The sequence below is a fragment of the Oncorhynchus nerka genome, linkage group LG3, assembly GCF_034236695.1.
Source record: "Oncorhynchus nerka isolate Pitt River linkage group LG3, Oner_Uvic_2.0, whole genome shotgun sequence".
NCBI classification, from domain to species: Eukaryota; Metazoa; Chordata; class Actinopteri; order Salmoniformes; family Salmonidae; genus Oncorhynchus; species Oncorhynchus nerka.
In genome coordinates this window covers 21,269,831-21,295,283 of record NC_088398.1, presented here as the reverse complement: position 1 = coordinate 21,295,283, position 25,453 = coordinate 21,269,831, and the positions used below count along the sequence as shown (strand labels likewise).

General features: G+C 43.2%; 1 protein-coding gene across 5 annotated transcripts; it reads right to left on the bottom strand.

The window, feature by feature from the left end:
* Positions 1–37: 37 nt before the first annotated feature.
* Positions 38–22,440, bottom strand: LOC115104285 (ral guanine nucleotide dissociation stimulator-like 2). Of its 5 annotated transcripts, XM_029625653.2 has the most exons (21): positions 22,165–22,436; positions 20,885–21,000; positions 20,540–20,709; positions 10,687–10,734; positions 10,482–10,565; positions 10,169–10,332; positions 9,935–9,991; positions 9,636–9,829; positions 9,210–9,313; positions 8,317–8,532; positions 7,502–7,605; positions 6,661–6,745; positions 5,782–5,841; positions 5,355–5,441; positions 5,176–5,208; positions 4,751–4,872; positions 4,530–4,619; positions 3,334–3,427; positions 2,772–2,996; positions 2,439–2,553; positions 38–2,343 (listed from the first exon to the last, which is right to left on the bottom strand). In XM_029625653.2, the coding sequence occupies exons 2-21, from the start codon at positions 20,976–20,978 to the stop codon at positions 2,171–2,173; spliced, it is 2,319 nt and encodes a 772-aa protein (XP_029481513.2). In that variant the 5' UTR covers positions 20,979–21,000; positions 22,165–22,436; the 3' UTR covers positions 38–2,170. The 5 variants fall into 5 exon arrangements, with proteins under 5 accessions (XP_029481513.2, XP_029481523.2, XP_029481532.2 ...); XM_029625663.2 differs by lacking the exon at positions 10,687–10,734; XM_029625672.2 differs by lacking the exon at positions 20,885–21,000 and having other exon boundaries at positions 22,165–22,435.
* Between the last annotated feature and the right edge of the window lie 3,013 nt (positions 22,441–25,453).

Sequence of the window (25,453 nt, the reverse complement as noted above, 5' to 3'; positions counted from 1 at the left end):
CCTCATCCACCAACAAGCTAGACACTAAAACACAGTCTGAATCTTTTAGATGTACATCTGTGTACATTTATTTGGTAAGAACAGACACGGCAGAATTACGGCACACATCCGGGGAGTTGCATAGAAATTCCTCATATTACCGTCGCATCAAAATGCATCCATAGAAAAAGGAAATGTATCACACAAAAACAAATAGGGCGTATGTAGTGCATAAACATGCCAGCATATACAGCACTGTGAATGTACATCATATGTACTGTACATTCCAATGCATACATCACAGAGGCTTCATGTCAAATGGCACCCTATTAAGCGCACTACTTTTGACCAGGGCTCTGGTGAAAGGTAACACTCTATTAGGGAATAGGGTGCCATTTGGGACACTAAGTGGCTCAAGCACCAATGAGAGAAAGGCACTAAACAATCAGTAGCTTAGCCTGGCGCTAACACTTCATCAAATTACGTTACCCAGAATCCTCTCTCCTCTCCCTGGAACTACCGTGTCTATGCTTCAGCCTTAGTAGAGACTTCAACAGCACTGGGTAGTGTGGCCAGAGTTCACAAGAGTTCATCAGTTAGGGCCTTCCACAATCTGTTCCCCATGCGCCCTTATGCATACAGGTTTTCCTTCCTACTGGTCTCATCCTCATTGGATAGAAGCAGAGCCTTCTGCAAAACCCTCTACATTCAGTTCCTGGACTAAAGACATTGCATAATGAAACCTTAATAGCTGTCAGATCTCTATCAAACGTCAGAGAAGATATCAATTAAACATCATTCAGTGATTGGTGAGAATAACTCACTAACCTGGCATGGGTCTTTGAGGACTGACTTTGGGTGCACTGGTTGAAGTCCACTTCAGACAGACTTCCATTTCAACTACCAACTAAACCCATTCAGAGACCATTGATAAAGATTAGCTTATGCTGTATTGAACGGTTTAGCATTCAGGTGCGATGGTAGACATCTTTTCAATACGCACAACATAGTCTGGACTTTCATTAGTGTCTTCACGTGAATTGTTTAGGTTAAGAGTTTGTGGGTTGATGTTGTTATGCCTAATGGTTAAGACTCAAAATATGACTTCTGTGTGGGAGTGGCAAGGCTGTATATGTAAATGTGTTGTATTTTACATGAGATACTACCGGAGCTATCATTCAATATGTACGCACAAAACCCAAGTGAAATGATCGTGTTTATCTTTGTAATGTGTTGTGCTCATTTGAAATGGTTGCAATTTGGGGCAATTTCATATATTTCCTGTTACTTCAAAATGAATAGCATGTCATTCTGACACTTGTTGATTGCTCCTTGTGAATGTAAACACAATCATGACATCGTCAACACATAAAATAAAAAAAACCTATGTATACATACAAAGTACATAGTTAAAACATTTTGATGAGCCCCCCCCGTGCTTTGCTATAATGAGAGGTTTCAGTGACTCTGTCTGTCACTTATTCAGATGCATTATGTCATAATGTCAGCCCAGTGCTCTCCCCCCACCATTCATATTCTGGAAACGCCTTGCATACGTAATATGTCGTCATGCCGCTTGTATCCACTCTCTATGGAGAAATGTTCAACTTTGTTGTCACGGTCAATTCAAGGAGGTCATATCCCCCCAAATACTTTGATTTAATGAAGTTCTCTACTATCAACTCATCTCTATGATGGAACCTGAGGCACATCCCTCAAATACGCAAGATGATTTGGATTCCTCAGTTGCTCTTGGTTACAAGGCCATTCCATTTGGTTAAATAGGAAATTAGATGCCAATGGTCAGAGAGACTTAAGAAACAGCACCATTCACCATCAGTTAAAGATTTGCATTGGTCTTGTTCTCGGTGTATATTTGCAGTAGTATGCATTGCCAACCAGAGACATGCACCCTTCTACACTAATGGCCTCCCTGGTATACACAAACGGGCAGCATATTTATTGAAATGTCCCAGGTAAGAACACGTTCATCAAACAAGTTCAGACAGGTTTCAGGATACATTTTGCTTGAACAAGCTCGGTCAGAATGTGTTTCCACTTCGGAAAAAGATTAGGAAAGACAAGGCCATATCTCACTGAGATATCTGCCTGCATTCTTATCGTGACCTGTCCTTGAGAAGAACTAGCTACATTATGTCTCAGATGTAGCCTATTTGGGAAAGACTTGTTGTCAAAAAAATAGTCTCCGCCCCTTGGCTTTGATTCGAGGAAAGGTGGCACTGGTTTCTGTGCTGATTGGTTGAGAGCGAAAAGGGGTGTTGCCTCCTTGTCTGCGCAGCAGGAAGTCCACACTAGAGGAAGTCATGGCATAGAAGACGTTTCCTGTGGCAGGGATGACCAACTCTACAGGGCAGAACAAGAAAAGTCATCACTACAATCAATATGAACAGAGAACTGTTAAAGTGACTTCGCATGGTCGGGTTGAGAAATGTCTTTACCCTTTCCCTCGGGCAATAATTGGATGAGCTCATATCTGGATGCCTGTTTGGGGTCCTGACTGTGTTTATCTAAGGCAGAACTGATCACAGTGGGCGTCTTGTCATTGTTTGTCACCTGAGGAAACAGAGAGGAAGAACGACAATGATACCAGACAGCTTGACTCCTAGTTATAATATCCTGTGTACAACCTGAGGAAATATTTTGGATTACTATCATTAACAGATATTTGTGGATTAAAATAAATAGTCATGAGTGCAGAGTGCTGTCCAGTGTATAATTTGATTCCAAAAAAGGCAAATATCTCAAAATGTGTCATTATCTCGGCTCAGTACCAGTATGCTTCTGTACATATTCCCATCTTGTAAATCCATCCGTATCCTGACGATCCGCATATCAGGCCCAGACCCTTTGTTGTTACTGGTGGGATTGTTGCCACAGGAGACTGATCGACGATGTGATTTGACGGGAGTGGATGGTGTCAATGCAGACGGGATGGGGTCATTGGTGGGATGGGAGGAGTCAACATCCAGACAGGAAACTGAGGGGGATTTCATATGCTGAAATAATAATAGTGATGAAAATAAAAAAATAAAAACATACTTACTGATATGTCAAGATAAAAAGTGGCTGTTCCGTGAAGGCCAAAGCAAATAAAAAGACACAGAAGAGAATTATAAAAGATCAAAGATTTTCCTCTTTGAAAAGTGCTCTTCTGTATGTTTTTACGACATGCATTTGTTTTAAAACAATCATATTTGATTACTAGTAAACAGCAACACCTACCAGCATTTGTACCTGAATAGTAATTACATGCTCTGCAATCCTAGCTGGCAATGCAAATATATTTTTGGGAAAGTATGTAAAATAACTGTAAATGTTAGGTCTTATTCTTACCTTAGTGAATTTGGAAAGAAAGTGACAGACGGGGGAGGGGAAGTAAAAAAGACCGTCACTGTCAGCAACAAGGCTGGTCCTGGAGGAATTCAGGCTGTAAGGAGGTGAGAGAATCATATCATGTATGTTCATCATGCACCGTAATCTGTATGACAACCTACAAAACATCTTACTCAACCCCTGAGAAATACATAGTAAATGTCCAAGTTTGGCTTTCAGCTCTTTCCAATGTTGTATGTTAATTTACCAGCTCTTGCACTGTGTGAGGATGTTTTTAATAGAAAAAGGTACAGAGGACTTACCCCCAGACCCTCCCAAGTCAATTTTCCACAACTGATTACTTATGGCCACGTTACTACAAATTTGACAGTCAAATATGTGGACACCCCTTCAAATTAGTGGATTCGGCTATTTCAGCCACACCTGTTGCTGACAGGTGTATGAAATCGAGCACACTGCCATGCAATCTCCATAGACAAACATTGGCAGTAGAATGACCTTACTGAAGAGCTTAGTGACTTTCAATGTGGCACCGACATAGGATGTCACCTTTACAACAAGTCAGTCCGCCAAATTTCTGTCCTGCTACAGCTGTAAGTACTGTTATTGTGAAGTGGAAACATCTAGGAGCAACAACGGCTCAGCCACGAAGAGGTAGGCCACACAAGGTCACAGAACGGGACTGCCTAGTGCTGAAAAAAGCGAGGTCCATACAGAAATGGTTTGTCGAGATCGGTGTGGAAGAACTTGACTGGCCTGCACAGAGCCCTGACCTCAACCCCATTGAACACCTTTGGGATGAATTAGAACGCCAACTGCGAGCCAGGCCTAATCGCCCAACATCAGTGCCCGACCGTACTAATGCACTTGTGGCTGAATGGAAGCATGTCCCCGCAGCAATGTTCCAACATCTAGTGGAAAGCCTTCCCAGAAGAGTGGATGCTATTATAGCAGCAAAGGCGGGACCAACTCCATATTAATGTCCGTGATTCTGGAATGAGATGTTTGACGTGCAGGTGTCTACATACTTTTCGTTCATGTAGTGTAGTATAGTTCACAGAAAATGCTGACTGGCCATTCTTATACAATAGTACTGAGCCCATATAACCAATGTATTTCACTATACATAGTGAAAGGTATCTGCAGTGAATACTACTTCCATGTTGTGTGTAGAGTGTAATAATAGGCCACATTACTTTGGGCACCGTGTGATGATCACTGTAGGGTTCAGGGTACGACCAGAGCTCGGTTCGCACGGCACCTCAATTTCATTGGACAGTCTGTAACTGCAGACATCATGTAATGTGATTAGCGATTCATCATAGTTGTAGTGTTCCGTTTGAAATAACACGTATGTACAAACGTGAATGGTTTGATTGTAAAAATGAATAAGAACCAAAAGAGAATCACGGCTTACCTTTCTTCTTCATTTAACGAGGGTACGCTTTGGTACCACTGTAGGAATGCCTCGTCGGTGAGGAAAACACAGTTTTTACAGGAGGACTGCAGTAGTCGGATCTGAGCTAAAACCTCAAACTCCTGCAAAGAGAAAAACAAATCATTATGAACATCAAGTGACTCTCCAGTACCAATGGCACATTATCAGTCGAAACGCTAGCAGTTAAACATGAATACGTACATGAACGCACTGCTTCAGAATTCAATACACTGCCACGCGTTTAATGAGAGGCACAACAGAAAAGCAATTTATGAAGACCATCTGCTGTGTTGAGCCAGAGGCTAATGAATTGGTCTGGATCCTGGAATAACTCAACACGAAGGACAGCGGGTTCTGAGGAATCTAAACAGCGGCAGTGCAAAGGCCCTGACCGCATCACTTACTCGTCTCCTCTTGTCAAAGTTGACGTAGCCGTTCTGAAATGGAGGAACAGGATATTATGTCACTGTCAATGCAACTTTTTGGTAAAACCAACTACAACTTCACCACTGGAGCGTATGACCAACTTCCCGTTGCTGGACACATGATGGGGGATAAATGACTGTATTATGAAGGGACTCACCTCTAGTCTGTCTTTGACGGCCGTGTCCAGCATGGTGAGGTCTGTGAGGAAGATCCCCAGGTAGGGTACTGTGCCCTGGGCACTGGACTGTGTGAGAGAGGGGAGGGGTGGAGAATGATGAAAAACAGAGGCATGGGGCTTCAGGCTTCCCAGACACAGATGAAGCCTACTCAATGCATGCTCAACGGAGAACCTTGGGTTAAGATGGAGAACCTTGGGTTAAGACCGGTGAATGTGCTGTACATCAAGTTGTCCTTCCTTAACCATCAACAATTCCTCTATTGAAGAAATACAAGCATTGCATTACGTTACATCAGCAAAGGGTTATCTGATGCCCTTTGTACAGTATATTCCATGCTTCTTCCTTCAAGGCAAAATGATAATGAGATTTGTCAGTGACTTCAAACTCGCTTATAAGAGCACTTACTCCTATCTGTCTCCTGTTGTTCATCTTGCCGTCCAGGTTGGCGAACTTCGAAGTACCCTCCTGAAAAAAAACAGACAAACATCTAAGCATGACAATTTGGAACACAATGTAGAATTTAGAACCGTGGCTATGTGCTCTAAAACCCTGTGTAGTAACTGGGTAGTAGGCCCTCAATTCCAGACCTACAGAGGGTAAGGAAGCAGCTTGCTTGGTAAATGATCAAAGCACAGCAGAAGGCAGTGTGATATTTTTCCAACATCAAAGCCTGGAGTGAAGCTTTCAAATGAAAGCTCCGTCATATGTTTAGATGAATTCCTGTGTGGATGCCTTGGTGAAATTGCTGCTAATGTAAAAGGTACTGATGCATGCACACTGTATAAACAGTGAATGAAAATGCTGCTAATCCTACCGATTTCCAGACCCCGAGTCAGAAACTCACAATGCATCCAAAACGCAATACATGTTGAGAAATGGGTGAATTTAGATTGACAGAACGTTGACATTGAGAGGCTGTACTCCCCCAGATGAAGCCTTCCTCTGGGTTATAAGGCATGATTCATGATTCATGACTCAAAGTCATTTTTAGCCCCGGAGTAATGCTTACACTGGATCTGTGTAGTGCAACCGCTCTTGAACGTATATGGATTTGAGATGAGTAAAACACGTTTGGTGTGATCTGTGACGACACTTCACATGAGACCTGTCCTTAGCTCATATTGCTTGTGTAATGGGATGTCTGTCAGTGCACTGTGTGTGTGTGTGTGTGTGTGTGTGTCTGTGTCTCTGTGTGTACATGCGTACGTACATACAGTACGTGCGTGTTGTGTATGTGTGTGTGTGAATACGTGTGTGCAGTAACTCTCAATCACTGTGACTCACCTCTTTCAGCAGCTCCCTGCTCTGGGAGTAGTTGTCCTTCTCAGAGAAAATGTTGGACAGCTCCTCGTACCTCCTCACTGCTTCCCTGTCAGACAGAGTCACATGACAACAACAATGAGCCATGCACCCAAAGAAGGTATTAGGGGACTGACATTTCTCTGCTGTCTACTGGGTCTTACTATAATCCACATCCAAACGAATCCGCTAGCCATGATTAATTTAGCTACGATTGGGTAAATGATAACAAGATGATCAACTGCTGTAGTGTTTTGGAACGTTAAATATGGTTGACTGTGGGAAAGGATGGTGTTATATCAATGACAATGTGATTAAATTCCTGAGTTATTGAAATGGCTGTGTTGTAAAAAAAGAAAAGAAAAAGAAGACAGTCATGACAATGATAGTGTTACGAGAATGACAATGTTATGGAAATGACAATACCATGAAAACATCTGCAATAGGAGTACGTTTTGGTGTGGCCTAGGGTGGTCAAGTGGTCTCGGCCGCTGCCTCCAGTGCATATGTTCTGCTGTAGCATGAGTTCAAATCAGGCCGCCCATTTCAACACACTCTCCTTTACCTAGAACCAAAAAGGGTTCTTCAGCTTTCCGGCATAGAAGGACCCCTTTCAGTTCCAGGTAGAACCCTTTTGGGTTCCATGTAGAATGGGTTCTACCAGGAACCAAAAAGGGTTCTCCTATGGGGACAGCCGCAGAACCGTTTTGGAACACTTTTTCCTAAGAGTGTATCGCTCTCTATCCAACAAACATTACAAGGATATATATATATTTGTTAAAGTATGTTTTTCTGTTATACCAATCAAAATGCTTCCTCCACCAACCTGTCAGTTTCTAGCCACGTCCTCCTTAGTCTGTGTACTGGGTTACTCTGCAGGGCAGACACGATGGCGTAGAGAGACGAAAAGTTTTTCCTGGCTCTGCATTCCTGTTGAAACACACACAGGACAGCATTGTCTGAGAATACCTGCCGCCGGATCAATGGGGTTGTTTGGCACTCGCTGTCTGACATGGTCAACTATGTACATTTCTAAAGTGACTTCTCCCATAAAAACCTGTTGATGAGGTGACGTGAGTGTCTTGGCAACAAATGATATCTAGGCTAAGAGTGTGTGTGAGACTGTGTGTGTTTCCAAACAAGTTCCTTCACACACACAGGAGCTAGCTAGGCTTTTAGTCGTGAAGGAGAAAGAGGTCTGGCAGTGACTCAGCTTGCTCATGTGTCCATAACAACCTGCGGACGGTGTGTGTGTGTGGGGGGGGGGGCGTGTAAGCAAGTAAGCAGGAAAGTGTATGTGATTGTGTGTGTGGAGTCAGCAGAAACAGCCCTGCTGCAAGTTGCTACTGTTCTCCTAAGTTACAGGATGGCAGTACTACATCTACTGTGAGCACCTTTATAGAGAGAGGAAAGTGTTATGGGGAAAGTCAAGTACAGTGTTGTCTTGTTAATGTTTTGAGAAAGACAGCTTAGTATTCTGCTCCCCACTCTCTTATTTCAACTCAAAATCCCAAACCTACTGCTGTTGTGTCCTTGAGTGAGGTATTTAACCTTGAAATTCCTCCAGAGGAATGCTGTTTCCAAACTCAACGGGTGTGTGTGGACAATAAAGCTATTCTATTGTAATGATGACCAGCTGACCTCTGCCACGCTGATCCATTTCTCCAGAAGGCAGGCTCTCTGCTGGCTGCGGAGCTGCGTGGGCCACAGGCACGAAGCCATCACGGCATTGGCCAGCCGGTTGAACTGGCGTACAGTGGCCCGGACGGACCAACATACACCCTCGCGGCCTTTCTTGTCCCTCTGAGACCACAGGGAGCCCAGGCAGTGGTAAGGGACCAGACGCACAAACAGCTCCTGTTAGGAGAGAGTGGGGGAAGAGGTAAGGAGTGAGTGAGTGAGTGAGTGAGTGAGTGAGTGAGTGAGTGAGTGACCATGATTGAGGGAAAAGAGGTAGAGAGTGAGTAAAGATTGAGAGAGCGAGAAAGAGAAAGAGAGGCACTGAGAGAGAGACACCAAGAGACAGACAGAGAGAGACAGTCAGACAGAGAGAGAGAGAGAGAGAGAGAGAGAGAGAGAGACAAAGAAAGAGAGACACAGAGAGAGAGTCAGACAGAGAGAGAGAGGGAGAGACAAAGAAAGAGAGACACAGAGAGAGACACCGAGAGAGACAGTCAGACAGGGAGAGAGAGAGAGAGAGAGAGAGAGAGAGAAACAAAGAGAGACACAGAGAGAGACAGTCAGACAGAGAGAGAGAGAGAGAGAGAGAGAGAGAGAGACAGAGAGAGAGAGAGAGAGAGAGAGAGAGAGAGAGAGAGAGAGAGAGAGAGAGAGAGAGAGAGAGAGCAAGGAGCAAGGCATAGCCAGAGAGACTGCAAGTGGCAAACATGTCCAGTATGAGTAGGAAAGGGTCAGAGAGACGTAACAATAGAAAAAGAGGAACACAATTAAGACTGTAGTAAAGTGCATGTTCCCATGATCTATACAAGGTTAGGAGGAGTAATGATACTGTAGGGGTCAGAGGTTAAACCCACCGTTTCTATCTTGGTGAGCTGCTCAGCAATCAGCCCAGCGGGGAAGCCCAGGATATTGGTGGGATCAAACTTAGTGGGGTCGGCAGGGCTGGGGGTGGTCCTATCTAAACGGCAGAGATGATTCAATACTAATCCCAATGAATGTAGGTCTATATTAACTGATACAAATGAAAGGCTTATTCAGTCGGGTTGGCAGTGGAAAGACACATCAGGGTGGTTGTTACAGAAGCAGGTTCCACCAGATTTGGATGGTAGACAGCAGAGACAGTGGGAATAGAACACTGAAGATCATTACAGAAAACTACTGGAAACAATTTGGAGGAGAGTTCTGCCCATATATATCTATGGTTATGCCACCCACAAAATCCTCATATAACCTCAGGTTGGCAGTGCCATGACTGTCATAAACCCAGAGTGTATAGTGACCTGAACTAGAGTCAGGCAGTAGGGCCTGTTCACTGAGCTCCTGTGCAAGTCTGAGGAGGCGACCCCTGATCTCTGTCCCAGAGGGGTCGGAGGGCAGCAGGGGGGCCAGGCGGAGCAGAAGACCAGGCTCTCCCAGAAAGCGGAAGTCCTCAGGATACTCCGACAACCACATACTGAACACCATACACACCGCTCTGGGAGAGGGAGAGAGGAACGGGAGAAAATCTATACAAATGCATGAATTGTGCACACACACACACACACACACACACACACGGGTGATATAGTATTAGACTCACCTGTTGAAGGGTTGCCTAATCTGACTCTTTGTACTTTCTCCTGGTGGATGTTGCAATCTGGAGAAAGAGGGAATAAAAATTAAAAAAATAGATAGACAAAAGATGGTTTCTTCAGGGCAACGCAGAGGCATCACAATGTCTCCTTTCGTTCCCTTGGTCTTTCTACAGCACTTCAAAACATTTTGTAACACTACATACAACCGGTGTGCAATGCATTGCTTCTGTCTTCCCCACCTGTCGATGAGGATATCCAGCACTCTCTTGGTTGAGGTAAAGGAGCGATAGGTGGCGAGGAAGATGGTGATGAAGGAGGAGTCTCCCATGGCGAAGGAGTGGAGGAGGTGCTGAACCAGCTTCTCCTCTGTTCCCGCCTTCACACACTGCGAACGAGAGCTGGACTGGAGGGAGGGAGGGAGGGGGGGGGACATAGAGCAAGAAATAGAGAGATTTATAACAATTTCACAAATCAGACAAAGCTAACGTGTAAGGATGTAAGGTGCAATTATACTGTAATTTCTGTGCAGTGCATTATGGTATGTATTCTCACTGTTGCACTGGTGGGGGCGCTACGCTGTTGCTTCACCACTACATTGTATATCACTCCGTCCTCTTCCTCCTCCAACACAGTAGACTGAGGAAGAGAGAAAGAGTATGATTCAGTAAAATACGTGCATAACTCATACTCTCGCACAAACCTCCCACTGTCACCAAAATCTAGTTATTCATGCATATCTCAAGTTGCATTGACCTACCAAGTCCAGAGGACAGTACCAAGTTGTCTTCATGGGGGAAGTCTCCCCCTGTGGAATACAATAACATACAATAAATAGAAGTACTGTCACATGACCAGAACCAGAACCTTAGGTTTTAGCATAAAGCCCCGATGTGCCCCTGAAGCATATTATGTTATTGGGTGAAATATTACCAGAATCTGATAAGGTCGTAAGTGAAGTAGAGTAGGTCTTAAAACAAAACAATACACAGTAAAGTTGTAAACGCAACTAAACCGATGGATCACAACATCTTTCATATGTTCTGGAACACAAACGATGCATAATTTCAACAGAAATTATAACATTACATCAAATACACTTCTGAATACTTGCAAAACAGCTGTGATACTGTGCTGAAATGACCTGCTCACAGATTCACCGAACCATTCCATGAAATAGGCCTACTACGAGTAAAACAGCGAAACATCCTAACGTACCTGAGGGGTAATATATTAATGGATAAACCAGTTTACACTTCCCCTGCCATTTGCGCCCATGAAAATGGGATTTTCCATGCTGAAAAATGCACGCATCACTAATCTGACATCAACAATCCAGTTTCACAAACAAAAGTCCGACTGGTCATGTGTGAATCCTTCAACATGTAAACCATAACAACGTCAACGCGTTTAAAAGCTTTTTAGGGCATTGCACTGCCTCCTTTTGCATTAACTTCCCCCTTCAGTTGAGATCCAACCACAATAGGACGATGAGCAATATCCAGGTCAACATATACGTGCAAATGCATTAAGCTCAAAGCAGGTCATATAGACCACTGACCAGACCTCACAGTTACGCAACAACTGCTGTATCCTATAACGTCTCCGTCAATTTCCTTTTTTTTCTCTACATGTGGAGGTGCCTTCTATAATCGCCTTCAGTATCCACTTCCTCATTCAAATTAACTGGAGTACCAAAGGCCCATGCTCAGTTATGCATCATTTTCATTCAAAGTGCAAGTATCTTATTTTTGGTCTCCCGAGTGGTGCAGTGGTCTAAGGCACTGCATCTCAGTGCTAGAGGTGTAACTGCAGAACCTGGTTCGATTCTAGGCTGTATCACAACCGGACGTGATTGGGAGTCCCATAGGGCGGTGGAAAATTGGCCCAGCGTCGTCTGGGTTAGGGTTTGGCCAGAGTAGGCCGTCATTATAAATAAGAATTTGTTCATAACTGGCTTGCCTAGTTAAATAAAGGTTCAATAAAAATAAAATACAAATCCATAGTCCCTCTATTATCATGACAAAGGTTCAGAACATGTTGCTCCACCTACTGCAGCATGTTTCTGTTGTAGATCTCATATCTGTCTGTTGCGCTTTCTCTTTCCCCCCTATCTGTATCTCATTGACATTGACCCAAAAAAACACAAGTTACCTTTGTCTCGACAAGTCCAGACAGGCTACAAGCCTTTAGCTTCTTTGAGAACTTCAGAAGAAAGCTACAAACACCATCTTGTCCACTTTCTTTCATCTGCCTTTTTAGTTTCGTATTTCCTCCTTGATCGTCGTTTTTCAATGACAGAGGGATTGTTTGTCTTTGTCTTTCAGTTAGTCTGGCTCTCGGACTTAACACACAAACACACCTGGAGCCGTCATTAGGTAGGGCCAACCTCTCTGTGTGCCTGCGTCACATGGACACACCCATAACACACACAGAGATAGACGTATACAAACGTATACACTCACTCCCTCCCTCACTCACTCACTCACTCACTCAGGCACAGACAGACAGACAGACAGACAGACAGACAGACAGACAGACAGACAGACAGACAGACAGACAGACAGACAGACAGACAGACAGACAGACAGACAGACAGACAGACAGACAATACATACACACACACACACAGGAGAGGGATGATATAATATTAGACTCAACTCTTGAACACACAGGGGACTCACATAGCCTACACACAATGAGATGGCCTGCAGCGATTGGCTGAACAATACCTTCTCTCTTTCAATCCCTCTCTCTTTACAATACCTTCTCTCTTTCAATCCCTCCTTCCTTCTCTCCCACTCTCTTTCCCTGTGTGAATGACCTACATCTGTAACTAAACCTGTTTGACTACCTCTCTTCCTACAATGAATCGAGTACATTTAGAGGCAGACCTGATTGACTAAACTCATCCTTCATCATCAACATTTCAACAAACCTGCTCTGAGGATCATTACATCCTCTGACACTTTTTTTTACATTTTTATTTATTTAACCTTTATTTAATCAGATAGGCCAGTTGAGAACAAGTTCTCATTTACAACTGCGACCTGGCCAAGATAAAGCAAAGCAGTGCGAAAAAACAACAACATGGAGTTACACATGGGATAAACAGACGTACAGTCAATAACACAATAGAAAAATCTATATACAGTGTCTGCAAATGTAGTAACATTAGAGAGGTAATAAGGCAATAAATTGGCTATAGTGGCGAAATAATTACAATTTAGCATTAACACTGGAGTAATACATGTGCAGATGATGATGTGCAAGTAGAGATACTGGGGTGCAAAAGAGCAACAAAAAAAACAATATGGGGATGAGGTAGTTGGGTGGGCTATTTACAGATGGGCTGTGTACAGGTGCTGTGATCGGTAAGCTGCTCTGACCTGTTAATATGAGACATATGCTAATGACAGTTCATAAATGTTCCAAGTCAATGAATAAAGCAGAAAACACGCCCTGTTTACACAACGGGCTAACGACACTAGGGGGTGAGCACATGTTGACACACAGGTGGAGACTTTCACAGCCTCACAATGATAGACTGGTTCAGGTTACTGCCTGTTAGCACTAGTAGAAGCTAGGTCTGGCTGTTAGCATAAACAAATGTTAGCATGTTAACCAGGGAGGAGGTCAGAGACCTGGCAGTGTGGCGCCAGAACAACCACATCTCCCTCAATGTGAGCAAGATTAAGGAGCTGATCGTGGACTACAGGAAAAGGAGGGCTGAACAGGCCCCCATTAACATCGATGGGGCTGTAGTGGAGCGGGTCGAGAGTTTCAAGTTCCTTGGTGTCCACACCAACAAACTATCATGGTCCAAACACACCAAGACAGTCATGAAGAAGGCACAACAACACCTTTTCCCCCTCGCGAGACTGAAAGGTTTTGGCATTGGTCACCAGATCCTCAAAAAGTTCTACAGCTGCACCATCAAGAGCATCCTGATCGATTGCATTACTGCCTGGTATGGCAACTGCACGGCATCCAACCATAAGGCGCTACAGAGGGTAGTGCGTACGGCCGAGTACATCACCGGGGCCAAGCTTCCTGCCATCCAGGACCGATATACTAGGCGGTGTCAGAGGAAGGCCCAAAGAAATTATCAAAGACTCCAGTCACCCTATTCATAGACTCTTCTCTCTGCTACCACACGGTAAGCGGTACCAGATCGCCAAGTCTAGGTCCAAAAGGCTCCTTAACAGCTTCTACCCCCAAGCCATAAGACTGCCGAACAATTAATCAAATGGCCACCCAGACTATTTACATTGACACCCCCCACCTTTGTTTTTACACTGCTGCTACTCACTGTTTATTATCTATGCATAGTCACTTTACCCCTACCTACATGTACAAATGACCTCGACTAACCCGTACCCCCGCACATTGACTCGGTACCGGCACTCCCTGTATATAACCTCGTTATTGTTATTTTACTGTGTTAGTTTTTATAAAAAATTGTACTTTCGTTTATTTAGTAAATATTTTCTTAACTCTATTTCTTGAACTGCATTGTTGGTGAAGGGCTTGTAAGTAAGCATTTCACAGTAAGGTCTACACCTGTTGTATTTGACAGTGGTGGGAAAAGTACTCAACTGTCATACTTGAGTAAAAGTAAAGACACCTTAATAGAAAATGACTCATGTAAAAGTAAAAGTCACCCAGTAAAATTTTACTTGAGGAAAAGCCTAAAACTATTTGGTTTAAAATATACTTAAGTATCAAAAGTAAACGAATACATCATTTAAAATTCCTTACATTATGCAAACCAGATGGCAGCATTTTCTTGTTTCTTTCATTTACGGAAAGCCATGGGCACACTCCAACATTCAGACATAATTTACCAACAAAGTATGTGTGTTTGGTGACTCCGCCAGATCAGAGGCAATAGGGATGACGAGGGATGTTCGGTTGATAAGTGCGTGAATTGGACTATTTTCCTGTCCTGCTAAGCATTCAAAATCTAACGAGTACTTTTGGGTGTCAAGGAAAATGTATGGAGTAAAAAAGTACATGTGACAAATAAAATGTCATTTGAACTCTAGCTAGCATAGACTACTAGCCTTTGTAGCGCTGTTTACCGGCACCTATAAACACACTGTCTGCACACATATGACTCTATGCAACAGACAGAAGGAAGCTTGTGTGAATACATGGACTGCAAACCAGTTGAAGAGGATTTCAGCTCAATGTACACAGAAAGAACATAGAACACAGGACTTTTGGAGATGATTATTTGTGTGTTGTCATTAATGCTAGCCTACAACAGGTCACGAAAAACAGAGAAGCCTTTGTACTGTAGGCCTAAAGTAGCACTGTGCATTCAACGAATCAGGGTGTTATGAACTAGGCTAACAGCACAGTCGCTGTTTCTAAGGCACTGCAGTTGTAAAAGTGAGGCTAAATACAACTTGTTTACATTTTTAACATAGGTCTACTGTAGGCCTCCTTTTCCATGGTACTGTGTTTTTGTCTCAAGCAGTAGGTCTAAGGTTAAGTTTACCCACAACTCTTCCTGGTACAGTTAGCTACAGTATAACCACTTACTTGGGACCAATCCACATCAACCTCAACCAACCACAATCACCACATCTCAGTCTGTGAGTGGCAATGGAACAGAGGCACCAATGAGGATGTCTAATATTGTGGCATGTAACAACCCCTACAGTGTTTCTGTTCTACCAAATGCGCAAAATCTTTGAATCTGTTCGAGTGCATTTTCCTCAACAATCAATGCAAGGACTTGGCTGCTCCGCTGTAAGGAAAAGCTGGCCCAGGGAGCAGATGATAATAATTATGGAAGTAAGTGGCTGAGGTTCATTCCATGAGAAACATCTTGATAAGGAAATTTGCTTGACTCCCCTCAGATATTTTATCATTCAAATCTTCCATTTTGTCTGCTCATATGTTTACAGATTTTGTCCAATGTTTTATTTTGATCGGCCACTTTTTCACATCGTTGCTAGTTTTAACTCAATGTTTATTCTCTGTATGCGGAACCTCTCTCATGATTCAACATGCTCCTTGTCTCTATATTTCCATATTTTCTCTCCATAGAGGAAGTGCATAATGAGCGGAGACAAACACAGGAAGCAGGACGTGCTGTCGTGACGAGCTGCTATTGTTTCTCTTTCTCTTTCCCTCACAACCCGGGCCTCCTCTGACCACTACGTACGATAGGCATTGGTGCAGGGCGGGAAAGAGCCTCACAATCTCACCATCTTCACCCCCTGTCTTTACACAGTCTCAAGTTCTACTTCCGTCACTCGTTTGTCAACATCAGACATTTTGGGCTTTGTCTTTTTAAATAAGTATGTATGGTTGTTATACAGTATGAACAAATGGGTGCCTGAGCAAATGGGAGGCTATTGTCATGTGAAAACGTAAATCCCACCGCTGACACAAATATTGTTGACTACTTTACACAGCAATACAATTGGGGCTCGTAAATATATCCTCTGAAGTTTTATTTAAAGATGCCTATTGTTTGTTTTTTTGCAGCTCCCTTGCTCTCCCTCTCAGACTCCCACCCCGTCCTCCCATCTTTCCCCGCTCTTCTTCTCACACTTTCATCTGTGCATCCCATGGTACCCTCTCTACTCTTTAACGTGAGCCCTGGTGGTATGCTAGAGCTGCTCTATGTCCTTATATCAAAGTCTTATCTGAAATCTCTTTGAAATCTTTGGTTCATAAGGTTGTTTTAACTATCAGGGTCATATCGGCAAGACACTTAGGTTTTTTTTGTTCAGAATGAATATTCAGGAGACTATATGGGTCACCGCAGAACTATGTGACAAACCATAGGCCCCATTTTAAGATAAGCTGAAATACTACTGAAATGATTTCACCAAGCTATACCTGAAAAACAAATGTAGCTCATATCTATGAAACCTGACCTAAAGAACATGCTTCCCTGTGTGTAAACGTTTCATTGCCTGCAGGGGGGATGGATTGTAATTGTGAGGCCTGACCCCATTGTCTAAATCCATTCACATGCATCTAAGTTTCCTTGATTCAATTCCACTTGACGGAATGTCCTCTGAAACCCGGCCTATGATATCTGAGTGGAGATGGGGGTGTGGCAGGTGTACAACACACAACACATAGACCCACCGGCTGGTGGCCACCCATAGATTATTTAACACGAGACACTTGGTACAGTGGTCATGTCATGTGACACAAACAGAACAAGAGGGAAGTTACCACTGCAGCTGGTGTCTTCTTTTTATAGCCCCGGGGAGTTTCTTGAGACTGCATGCTAAGTGAAGTCAAAGCCAATGAGACGAGCATCATGTGCACTACGCACTAAAGCCAAGTAGCCAAGTGTATGAGAGTTAGTCAATGGGAAATGATGGAGTTAATTGATATGTAATTAAGAGACAATCAACTAAATGGCAATCACGCTTTCATCTTAAATTGACCTGATACGGTCTGCAATTATTGGGTGAATATAATGATTTGTAAAATCAAAGTGATGAAATGACATAGGCCTAAGTGTTAAAAATGAAGTAGTATAATATCTCACAAACACATTCTTTCCTAAAAAAGAGGCGAGAACTTACAATGGAAACAATTATCTGTATACTTTAGGGTTGAAAAGGAGTCCAACCCAGACATCAGTGACAGAACAACAAGGCTGTGTGAGTATAGAATAACCCAGAAATTGACTGCCACAACTAGTCTGATAAAACCTTGACAGCCTCTGTCTCAGGCCAATTGTCACGTTCTTACCTTTATTTCCTTTTTGTCATTATTTAGTATGGTCAGGGCGTGAGTTGGGTGGGCAGTCTATTTGTTTTTCTATGATTTGGGTATTTCTATGTTTCGGCCTAGTATGGTTCTCAATCAGAGGCAGGTGTTATTAGTTGTCTCTGATTGAGAATCATACTTAGGTAGCCTGGGTTTCACTGTGTGTTTGTGGGTGATTGTTCCTGTCTCTGTGTTTTGCACCAGATAGGGCTGTTTTGGGTTTTCACGTTTCTTGTTTTTGTTAGTTTGTTCATGTGAAGTGATTTATTAAAACATGAATCAAAACAACTACGCTGCGCTTTGGTCCGCCTCTCCGTCAATGGAAGAAATCCCTTACACCAATGGAACATTAACAAAGGTTATACATTGTGAGAAAAACCTGCGTGCTGTCAACCTGTCCAGGTTTGCACACTTTCAAAACAACTAACACAACCCTTTCTGTTTCAGGGGAATTCAGCTGGAAATAAATACATAGTGAATTATATTACAAAATACATGTAATATGGTCAAAAAAGTCATGCTCAAGAAAGCAACATTTACATTTACATTTAAGTCATTTAGCAGACGCTCTTATCCAGAGCGACTTACAAATTGGTGCATTCACCTTATGACATCCAGTGGAACAGTAGTGCATCTAAATCTTTTAAGGGGGGGTGAGAGGGATTACTTTATCCTATCCTAGGTATTCCTTAAAGAGGTGGGGTTTCAGGTGTCTCCGGAAGGTGGTGATTGACTCCGCTGTCCTGGCGTTGTGAGGGAGTTTGTTCCACCATTGGGGGGCCAGAGCAGCGAACAGTTTTGACTGGGCTGAGCGGGAACTGTACTTCCTCAGTGGTAGGGAGGCGAGCAGGCCAGAGGTGGATGAACGCAGTGCCCTTGTTTGGGTGTAGGGCCTGATCAGAGCCTGGAGGTACTGAGGTGCCGTTCCCCTCACAGCTCCGTAGGCAAGCACCATGGTCTTGTAGCGGATGCGAGCTTCAACTGGAAGCCAGTAGAGAGAGCGGAGGAGTGGGGTGACGTGAGAGAACTTGGGAAGGTTGAACACCAGACGGGCTGCGGCGTTCTGGATGAGTTGTAGGGGTTTAATGGCACAGGCAGGGAGCCCAGCCAACAGCGAGTTGCAGTAATCCAGACGGGAGATGACGAGTGCCTGGATTAGGACCTGCGCCGCTTCCTGTGTGAGGCAGGGTCGTACTCTGCGGATGTTGTAGAGCATGAACCTACAGGAACGGGCCACCGCCTTGATGTTAGTTGAGAACGACAGGGTGTTGTCCAGGATCACGCCAAGGTTCTTAGCTCTCTGGGAGGAGGACACAATGGAGTTGTCAACCGTGATGGCGAGATCATGGAACGGGCAGTCCTTCCCCGGGAGGAAGAGCAGCTCCGTCTTGCCGAGGTTCAGCTTGAGGTGGTGATCCGTCATCCACACTGATATGTCTGCCAGACATGCAGAGATGCGATTCGCCACCTGATCATCAGAAGGGGGAAAGGAGAAGATTAATTGTGTGTCGTCTGCATAGCAATGATAGGAGAGACCATGTGAGGTTATGACAGAGCCAAGTGACTTGGTGTATAGCGAGAATAGGAGAGAGCCTAGAACAGAGCCCTGGGGGACACCAGTGGTGAGAGCACGTGGTGTGGAGACAGATTCTCGCCACGCCACCTGGTAGGAGCGACCTGTCAGGTAGGACGCAATCCAAGCGTGGGCCGCGCCGGAGATGCCCAACTCGGAGAGGGTGGAGAGGAGGATCTGATGGTTCACAGTATCGAAGGCAGCCGATAGGTCTAGAAGGATGAGAGCAGAGGAGAGAGTTAGCTTTAGCAGTGCGGAGCGCCTCCGTGATACAGAGAAGAGCAGTCTCAGTTGAATGACTAGTCTTGAAACCTGACTGATTTGGATCAAGAAGGTCATTCTGAGAGAGATAGCGGGAGAGCTGGCCAAGGACGGCACGTTCAAGAGTTTTGGAGAGAAAAGAAAGAAGGGATACTGGTCTGTAGTTGTTGACATCGGAGGGATCGAGTGTAGGTTTTTTCAGAAGGGGTGCAACTCTCGCTCTCTTGAAGACGGAAGGGACGTAGCCAGCGGTCAGGGATGAGTTGATGAGCGAGGTGAGGTAAGGGAGAAGGTCTCCGGAAATGGTCTGGAGAAGAGAGGAGGGGATAGGGTCAAGCGGGCAGGTTGTTGGGCGGCCGGCCGTCACAAGACGCGAGATTTCATCTGGAGAGAGGGGGGAGAAAGAGGTCAGAGCACAAGGTAGGGCAGTGTGAGCAGAACCAGCGGTGTCGTTTGACTTAGTAAACGAGGATCGGATGTCGTCGACCTTCTTTTCAAAATGGTTGACGAAGTCATCTGCAACATCTTAGCAAAAATGTTACAGTAGTCTTGGAAATCTCAAGACATGAGCATTGGTCTGAGGAATGTGATCAATTTTAAAGGGCAAGACTAAGAGGACAACCTGACGAGTTTGGGAAACCCTGCTGTACACTATACTTGCTTGTTTTGTCACATAAACTGAAAATAGGCAAACTATTAGAATTTTAACAACAAGGAAATGGCAGAGTGATTTCTGCACAGTGCATCTTTAAATTATATGACACAGATGTGCTTCTGTATCAAATCAGCCATTTATTGGATTCACCATATCTGGTGAACCTTTTTTAATATGAGACCACTGGAGAAAGTTTGCTTATATGAGAGAACAAGAAACAGTGCCCCCCATAACTTTACAGGTATTAAAGTGCAACTGCACCTTGATGTCTCTCATCACAATGAAACTACTACTGCATTTTAATTGCTGTGAATGAGTTACTTACAGTACATGTTCCTAATCAAGTTAATCAAATATAAAATCACTTCCAACCTCAGAGGAGTCCAGTCCGGTACAGTCAGTCACTTGCCCTGATTGGCTGCTGAGGGGAACATCGTCAGGCGCTAAAGGCCGGTAGCCAATGAGGGGTACATCCCTTGACTCCACCCCTGGCAGGGCCATCCCACCTGTTCGCATACTACGAGGGATCATGGCACCAACAGCTAGAGACACAAAATAAACAATAGGCACAATTTCAATTTTCAACTCAGAAAATGTCATAGTCATGGACTAACCAACTCTGAAAGGCATAAAAAAAAAGAAGCACAATAGAACATATACCCTACAATAAAAATAATTGTGTACCAAAGCTTTGGTGGTAGCAGTGGATTTGCTTACATGATGATTTACATTTCACTGTGCCCTGCTCCAGCACTGAATTTGAATGCCAGCTCTTCCTTCCTTTTCCCTTCTCTCTGATGTGGATTGCCATGATGATGGAAATCTAGAAACCACTGTTACACAGTGGAGGAGGATGTTGACATGTACCACTATATATAGATTTAGAGATGGCAGATATTCATGCGATGATGCATTGCTGATTCACATTAATGAAACTGTGTCAGGACATTTTTTCGCCAAGCAAGTGTGATGTAGGCTACTGTATAGGAATGTACAGCATGTGGATATGTCACAAGACTTCCTGTTCTTGTATGGTTCATGTCATTGCTTCAGTTATGATGCTAAAGGTGTTTAAATAGGTGTAACAAACATTTTATGTTTCATCTTTATCTGTATAATTAAGGGTTTGGTATTGTTATTTTATTTTACTGCTGCTCTTTAATTATTTGTTACTTTATTTTATTTTTTGGTGGTATTTTTCTTAAAACTGCATTGTTGGTTAAGGGCTTGTAAGTAAGTATTTCACTGTAAGGTCTGCCTGTTGTATTCGGCGCTTGTGACAAATACAATTTGATTCGATTTGTTTTGGGCTACCTGTTATATATAGCTTTTTGTCTGTGAAATGAAACACACTTTTCTACCCTACATGCACTGTTATACAATAGGCTTATATGGGACACCAATCAATTCAATCACATCATCTTTGGAAACACGGTACTAACCTTTTAAGTTTATTTCAGTCTTGAGGGAATGCATATAATTAGGCCTAGCGTTGTTAAAAAATATATATTGGTAATAGGAAAACATATCTGTAAAATGTGTCTATATACTGACTGTTAGTTTGTCATCAGACAACCAACGGTTATCCAAAGGTCTGAATAACTTCCATTCGTGACATTGCTGCCTTTTTGAGGAAGGTAAACATGACATGTTGATCTGCATGAGTGAGTCCACACTGTAACTAGGCTACAGATGGTCACACCCCAATTGGACACGTTCCCTTTCAATTCAACCAACCGATGGGTGCTGCAGTATTGATTTCTCAACCAAATTGTGTTCACCTCAAATCATAGGAAACAAGACACTATTGGGATTAAACGGAATATGGTGATAAAGTTTGCGTGTAAAGCATTTGTTTCTTTAGTAACACAAATACATAAGGTTTAGGCCTATTTATAGAAGGCCATATGATATTCAATGCTATGAGGGCCCTGCAACTAAAGAGATGATGAAAATACAAAGTGTCATTCATGGCTGTATCGTATGAACGAACTTACTGAATGTTGCGTGTCCAACTATGGTCAGCTAAATTCCGCCAGCATTGGATATCTGTAGTGTCTGCCGCCGTGGAATATACCGTAACCGGTTAGTGGACGAATGTCGCGCTCATCCGTTCCAGCACCGACGTCGGAAGAGAGTCTCTCTCCCCCTCTATCAGTATCTGTGTCCCCCTCTGGTCGCCTGTCAAGCTTCTATCGGCTGATAGCAGCACTGAGCACATTCGTGTGCAGCACACTCCGTCACTGCTCTCTCTCTCTCTGTGCTCTGACGGCGCAGTTCCTGTAGACTTGTGCTCAGCGCGTTTAGCAACATAGCCTACACTTGTTTCGCTGGCTGAGAGAGGGGGAAAAAGTGGTCATCTCGGAAATATAGTCTATGTGGACTGTGTGTGGTGTACAATATTAAACATGTCAAGTCATCTATGGGCTCCTAAAATTAGGGGTTAAGAACAAAACCAATAGTTCCCTATGGAAATAAGCTATCTGCCACATTTTTTTCCTCCAATGCTGACAGTGTGGGGAAACATTTCCAAAAGGAAATTGACCCGACACTGCTGGAAGGCATTACAGGATGTCATGCCCACAGGGGTCATAAGGGTATGTGCCCCCTCAGATTTGTCCTTTTCTTGTTTGTTTTTATTTTTTCGTGTAAAAAAAAAGGTTCCTTCCAAGGTGCACCACAGAGTAAAGATATGCTAGACAGGAAGCTATATACTCTAGTTCTAGGATCATCAACTAGATTCAGCCGCGGGACTATTTTTTTTGAGCGGATGGTCAGGGAGCCGGAACACAATTCAAAATAAAGTCTAGACAGCAAGAAGACCAAACAGATATTATATTTCCTAACACTTTACTGAATACATTTAGTGTGTTCTCTCAGGCTATCATATGCTATCACATATTTACAATTCAACATCCATGTGTAGAGTGCGTGTCTTATCATGTGTATGTGTGTCTGTGCCTGTGTTTGTGTTTCTTCACAGTCCCCTCTGTTCCATAAGGCGTATTTCTATCTGTTTTTAAAATCTATTTTACTCCTTACATGAGTTACTTCATGTGGAATAGAGTTCCATGTAGTCATGGCTCTTTGTATTACTGTGCGCCTCCCATAGTCTGTTCTGGATTTGGGGACTTTGAAGAGACCTCTGGTGACATGTCTTGTTTTTATGTCTGCATGGGTACCTACCAAGCCATTTCAGGCTATTAATCAAGTCTAACTATCTTAGCTGCTAGACTTTAGAAAAGAAAGCAATTACTAATGACTCAAATTCCGTTCAATTTTTTACCCAGATTTTAGTGGAGATGCAGAGAAGCATATTTAGGGCTATGATACTATATACCAGTGTGGTAGTTGTACTAACCTCCTAAGGTATAAAAGGTCTTGATGAATCAATGTTCATTGTTCATTAAAATAACAATTGAACAGATAAAGAGGTATGCTTAGATAACCTATACAGAAAAATATATTTTTAACATAGTCATAATTATTATAGCTCTAGATTGCAGGAAAAAAATGTTTCAGGTGTTTGAAAAATGTAAAAATTCTCCAACTCACAGAGGGGGGAACAACCCCCTATATAATAATGGGTTCATGACCAAAGTTCCCTCTAAGCTGCTTGTGTGCAGGCTCGAAGCATCCCTGAGACTGCCACGCAGGCAGAAGAAATATCATCCCATGGAGAGAAGCATGAGATTGAACTTTACTCAACTTTCTAGAGTTTTTACTGTTAGTTAACACTATTACTGTTTCCCTTTACTGGGGCAATAGTGATTGAATCAACGCAATATTATCCACTTTAAATGCAACATACCGAAACAAAACGAATCATGCAAGAGATTTTGTTGTAGGCCGAATGCATCGGAGTAGGATTATATTGCATTGAAAGGCATGACTCAGCCCGTACTCTAAACAGACCTGTGCAGCATAACCAATCAGAGCTGCAGTAGGCCTATATGCAAATAGACAATTCCAAAGATGGATCTGTGCCATTTACTTTGAACTGAACTGTGTTTACAGCATGAGCGATTGTGAGTAGATGCGCTTGTTTTGAGATCAAGGCGAGAGTTGCATGTAAAGCCATGTGTGCACATTAATATTCTTTGCTAGTTAATGAGTTAGCCCAGTTATAGATAATTTGTAGTCAGCAATAGGGGAGCGATTGCTTTCTACAAGAGCACAAAACGTGTACAATTCTACAGATCTTTGAATAGCTAGTCAGGCAAACAGCTATTTTTTTTGTCTTAAAGGGGCAGTGTTCTATTTTGATGCTTGCTTGAATAAGCTAAGTAGCTAATCGGCAGAGGGTAGCATAATTTGTCTGATTCTCTGTAATAACGGTATGGGAATAATAATGCATTTTATTTTGGAAAGTGGTTTCTTGCATCAAACAACACAACAGCATTTTCAGTCACCTCCTTGTCTGAAGGACAAGTGGATAAACAGGTTAATGTCAAGCCCTGTATGATTTTTTCTCTCTCAAAAGTCTCATGGAATGTAGGCCTACAATGAACAACACACATTGGCTGCTACTGTGGACTGAATGATTAAACAGTTATTTCCATGTTAATATATTATGGGATGCTTTTTCTTCATTGTTTTTGATGGTAGGCCACACTGGTAGCCCTACATTATAATCAAATAGCCACAGTAGCCTACTTGGCCACAGTTAAAACTGTAACTTAAAGCGGGTACAGCCTCAGGGTTCATAGTACCTTTTAACAATGGTCAAGTTTGCGCTCAGCAGACCTGAAATTGGCTCAGTGCTCAATTAGAGGGAACATTGTCCATGACAACCCTGGATGTAGTAGCACAATATCCTATTAATGGTGCTTGTTTCCTTTTGTCTCTGAAAGTTTACTCTAATATTCTTAATTAAACCCTTCTATGGACACTAGCCACATTTAGTTTTGCCTAGTTATTATCAGAAGCTCATGACTGTCTGCTTCCCCTCCGCTCTGTCTCATGACAGAACTGCTCACAAAGCCCTGGCTGTGTGTGTGAGAGGCATCTTTATTCCAAAAGGGAGAGTACATGAAAGGCGTCAAGTTGTCAACCTTATGACCCCTGCACAAGCCCCGTATTAACATGACTAGGGGTCATTTTTCTCTTCTGTGATGATACTAAAGTTGGGCTAATGGGCTCACTATCCTTTCTTGGTAAATAGTGAATCTTGCTGTGAGACTGCTAGAAGCATAATTCCGTTTTGCCATTATTCAAAGCGACCCTCATCCAAATGCTAATGATACATTCCAAACATCTCTTTCATCACACAGTCATGTGAACTGA

Excerpts from the sequence above, each read along its gene's own strand:
- LOC115104285 (XM_029625653.2), bottom strand. The coding sequence starts at position 20,978 with ATGGCAATCCACATCAGAGAGAAGGGAAAAGGAAGGAAGAGCTGGCAT. Across the intron at positions 10,735-20,539 it reads CCGGACTGGACTCCTCTGAG|GGGGAGACTTCCCCCATGAA; the intron begins GTTGGAAGTGAT and ends TGTATTCCACAG. Across the intron at positions 2,344-2,438 it reads ATTATTGCCCGAGGGAAAGG|AGTTGGTCATCCCTGCCACA; the intron begins GTAAAGACATTT and ends TCTGCCCTGTAG.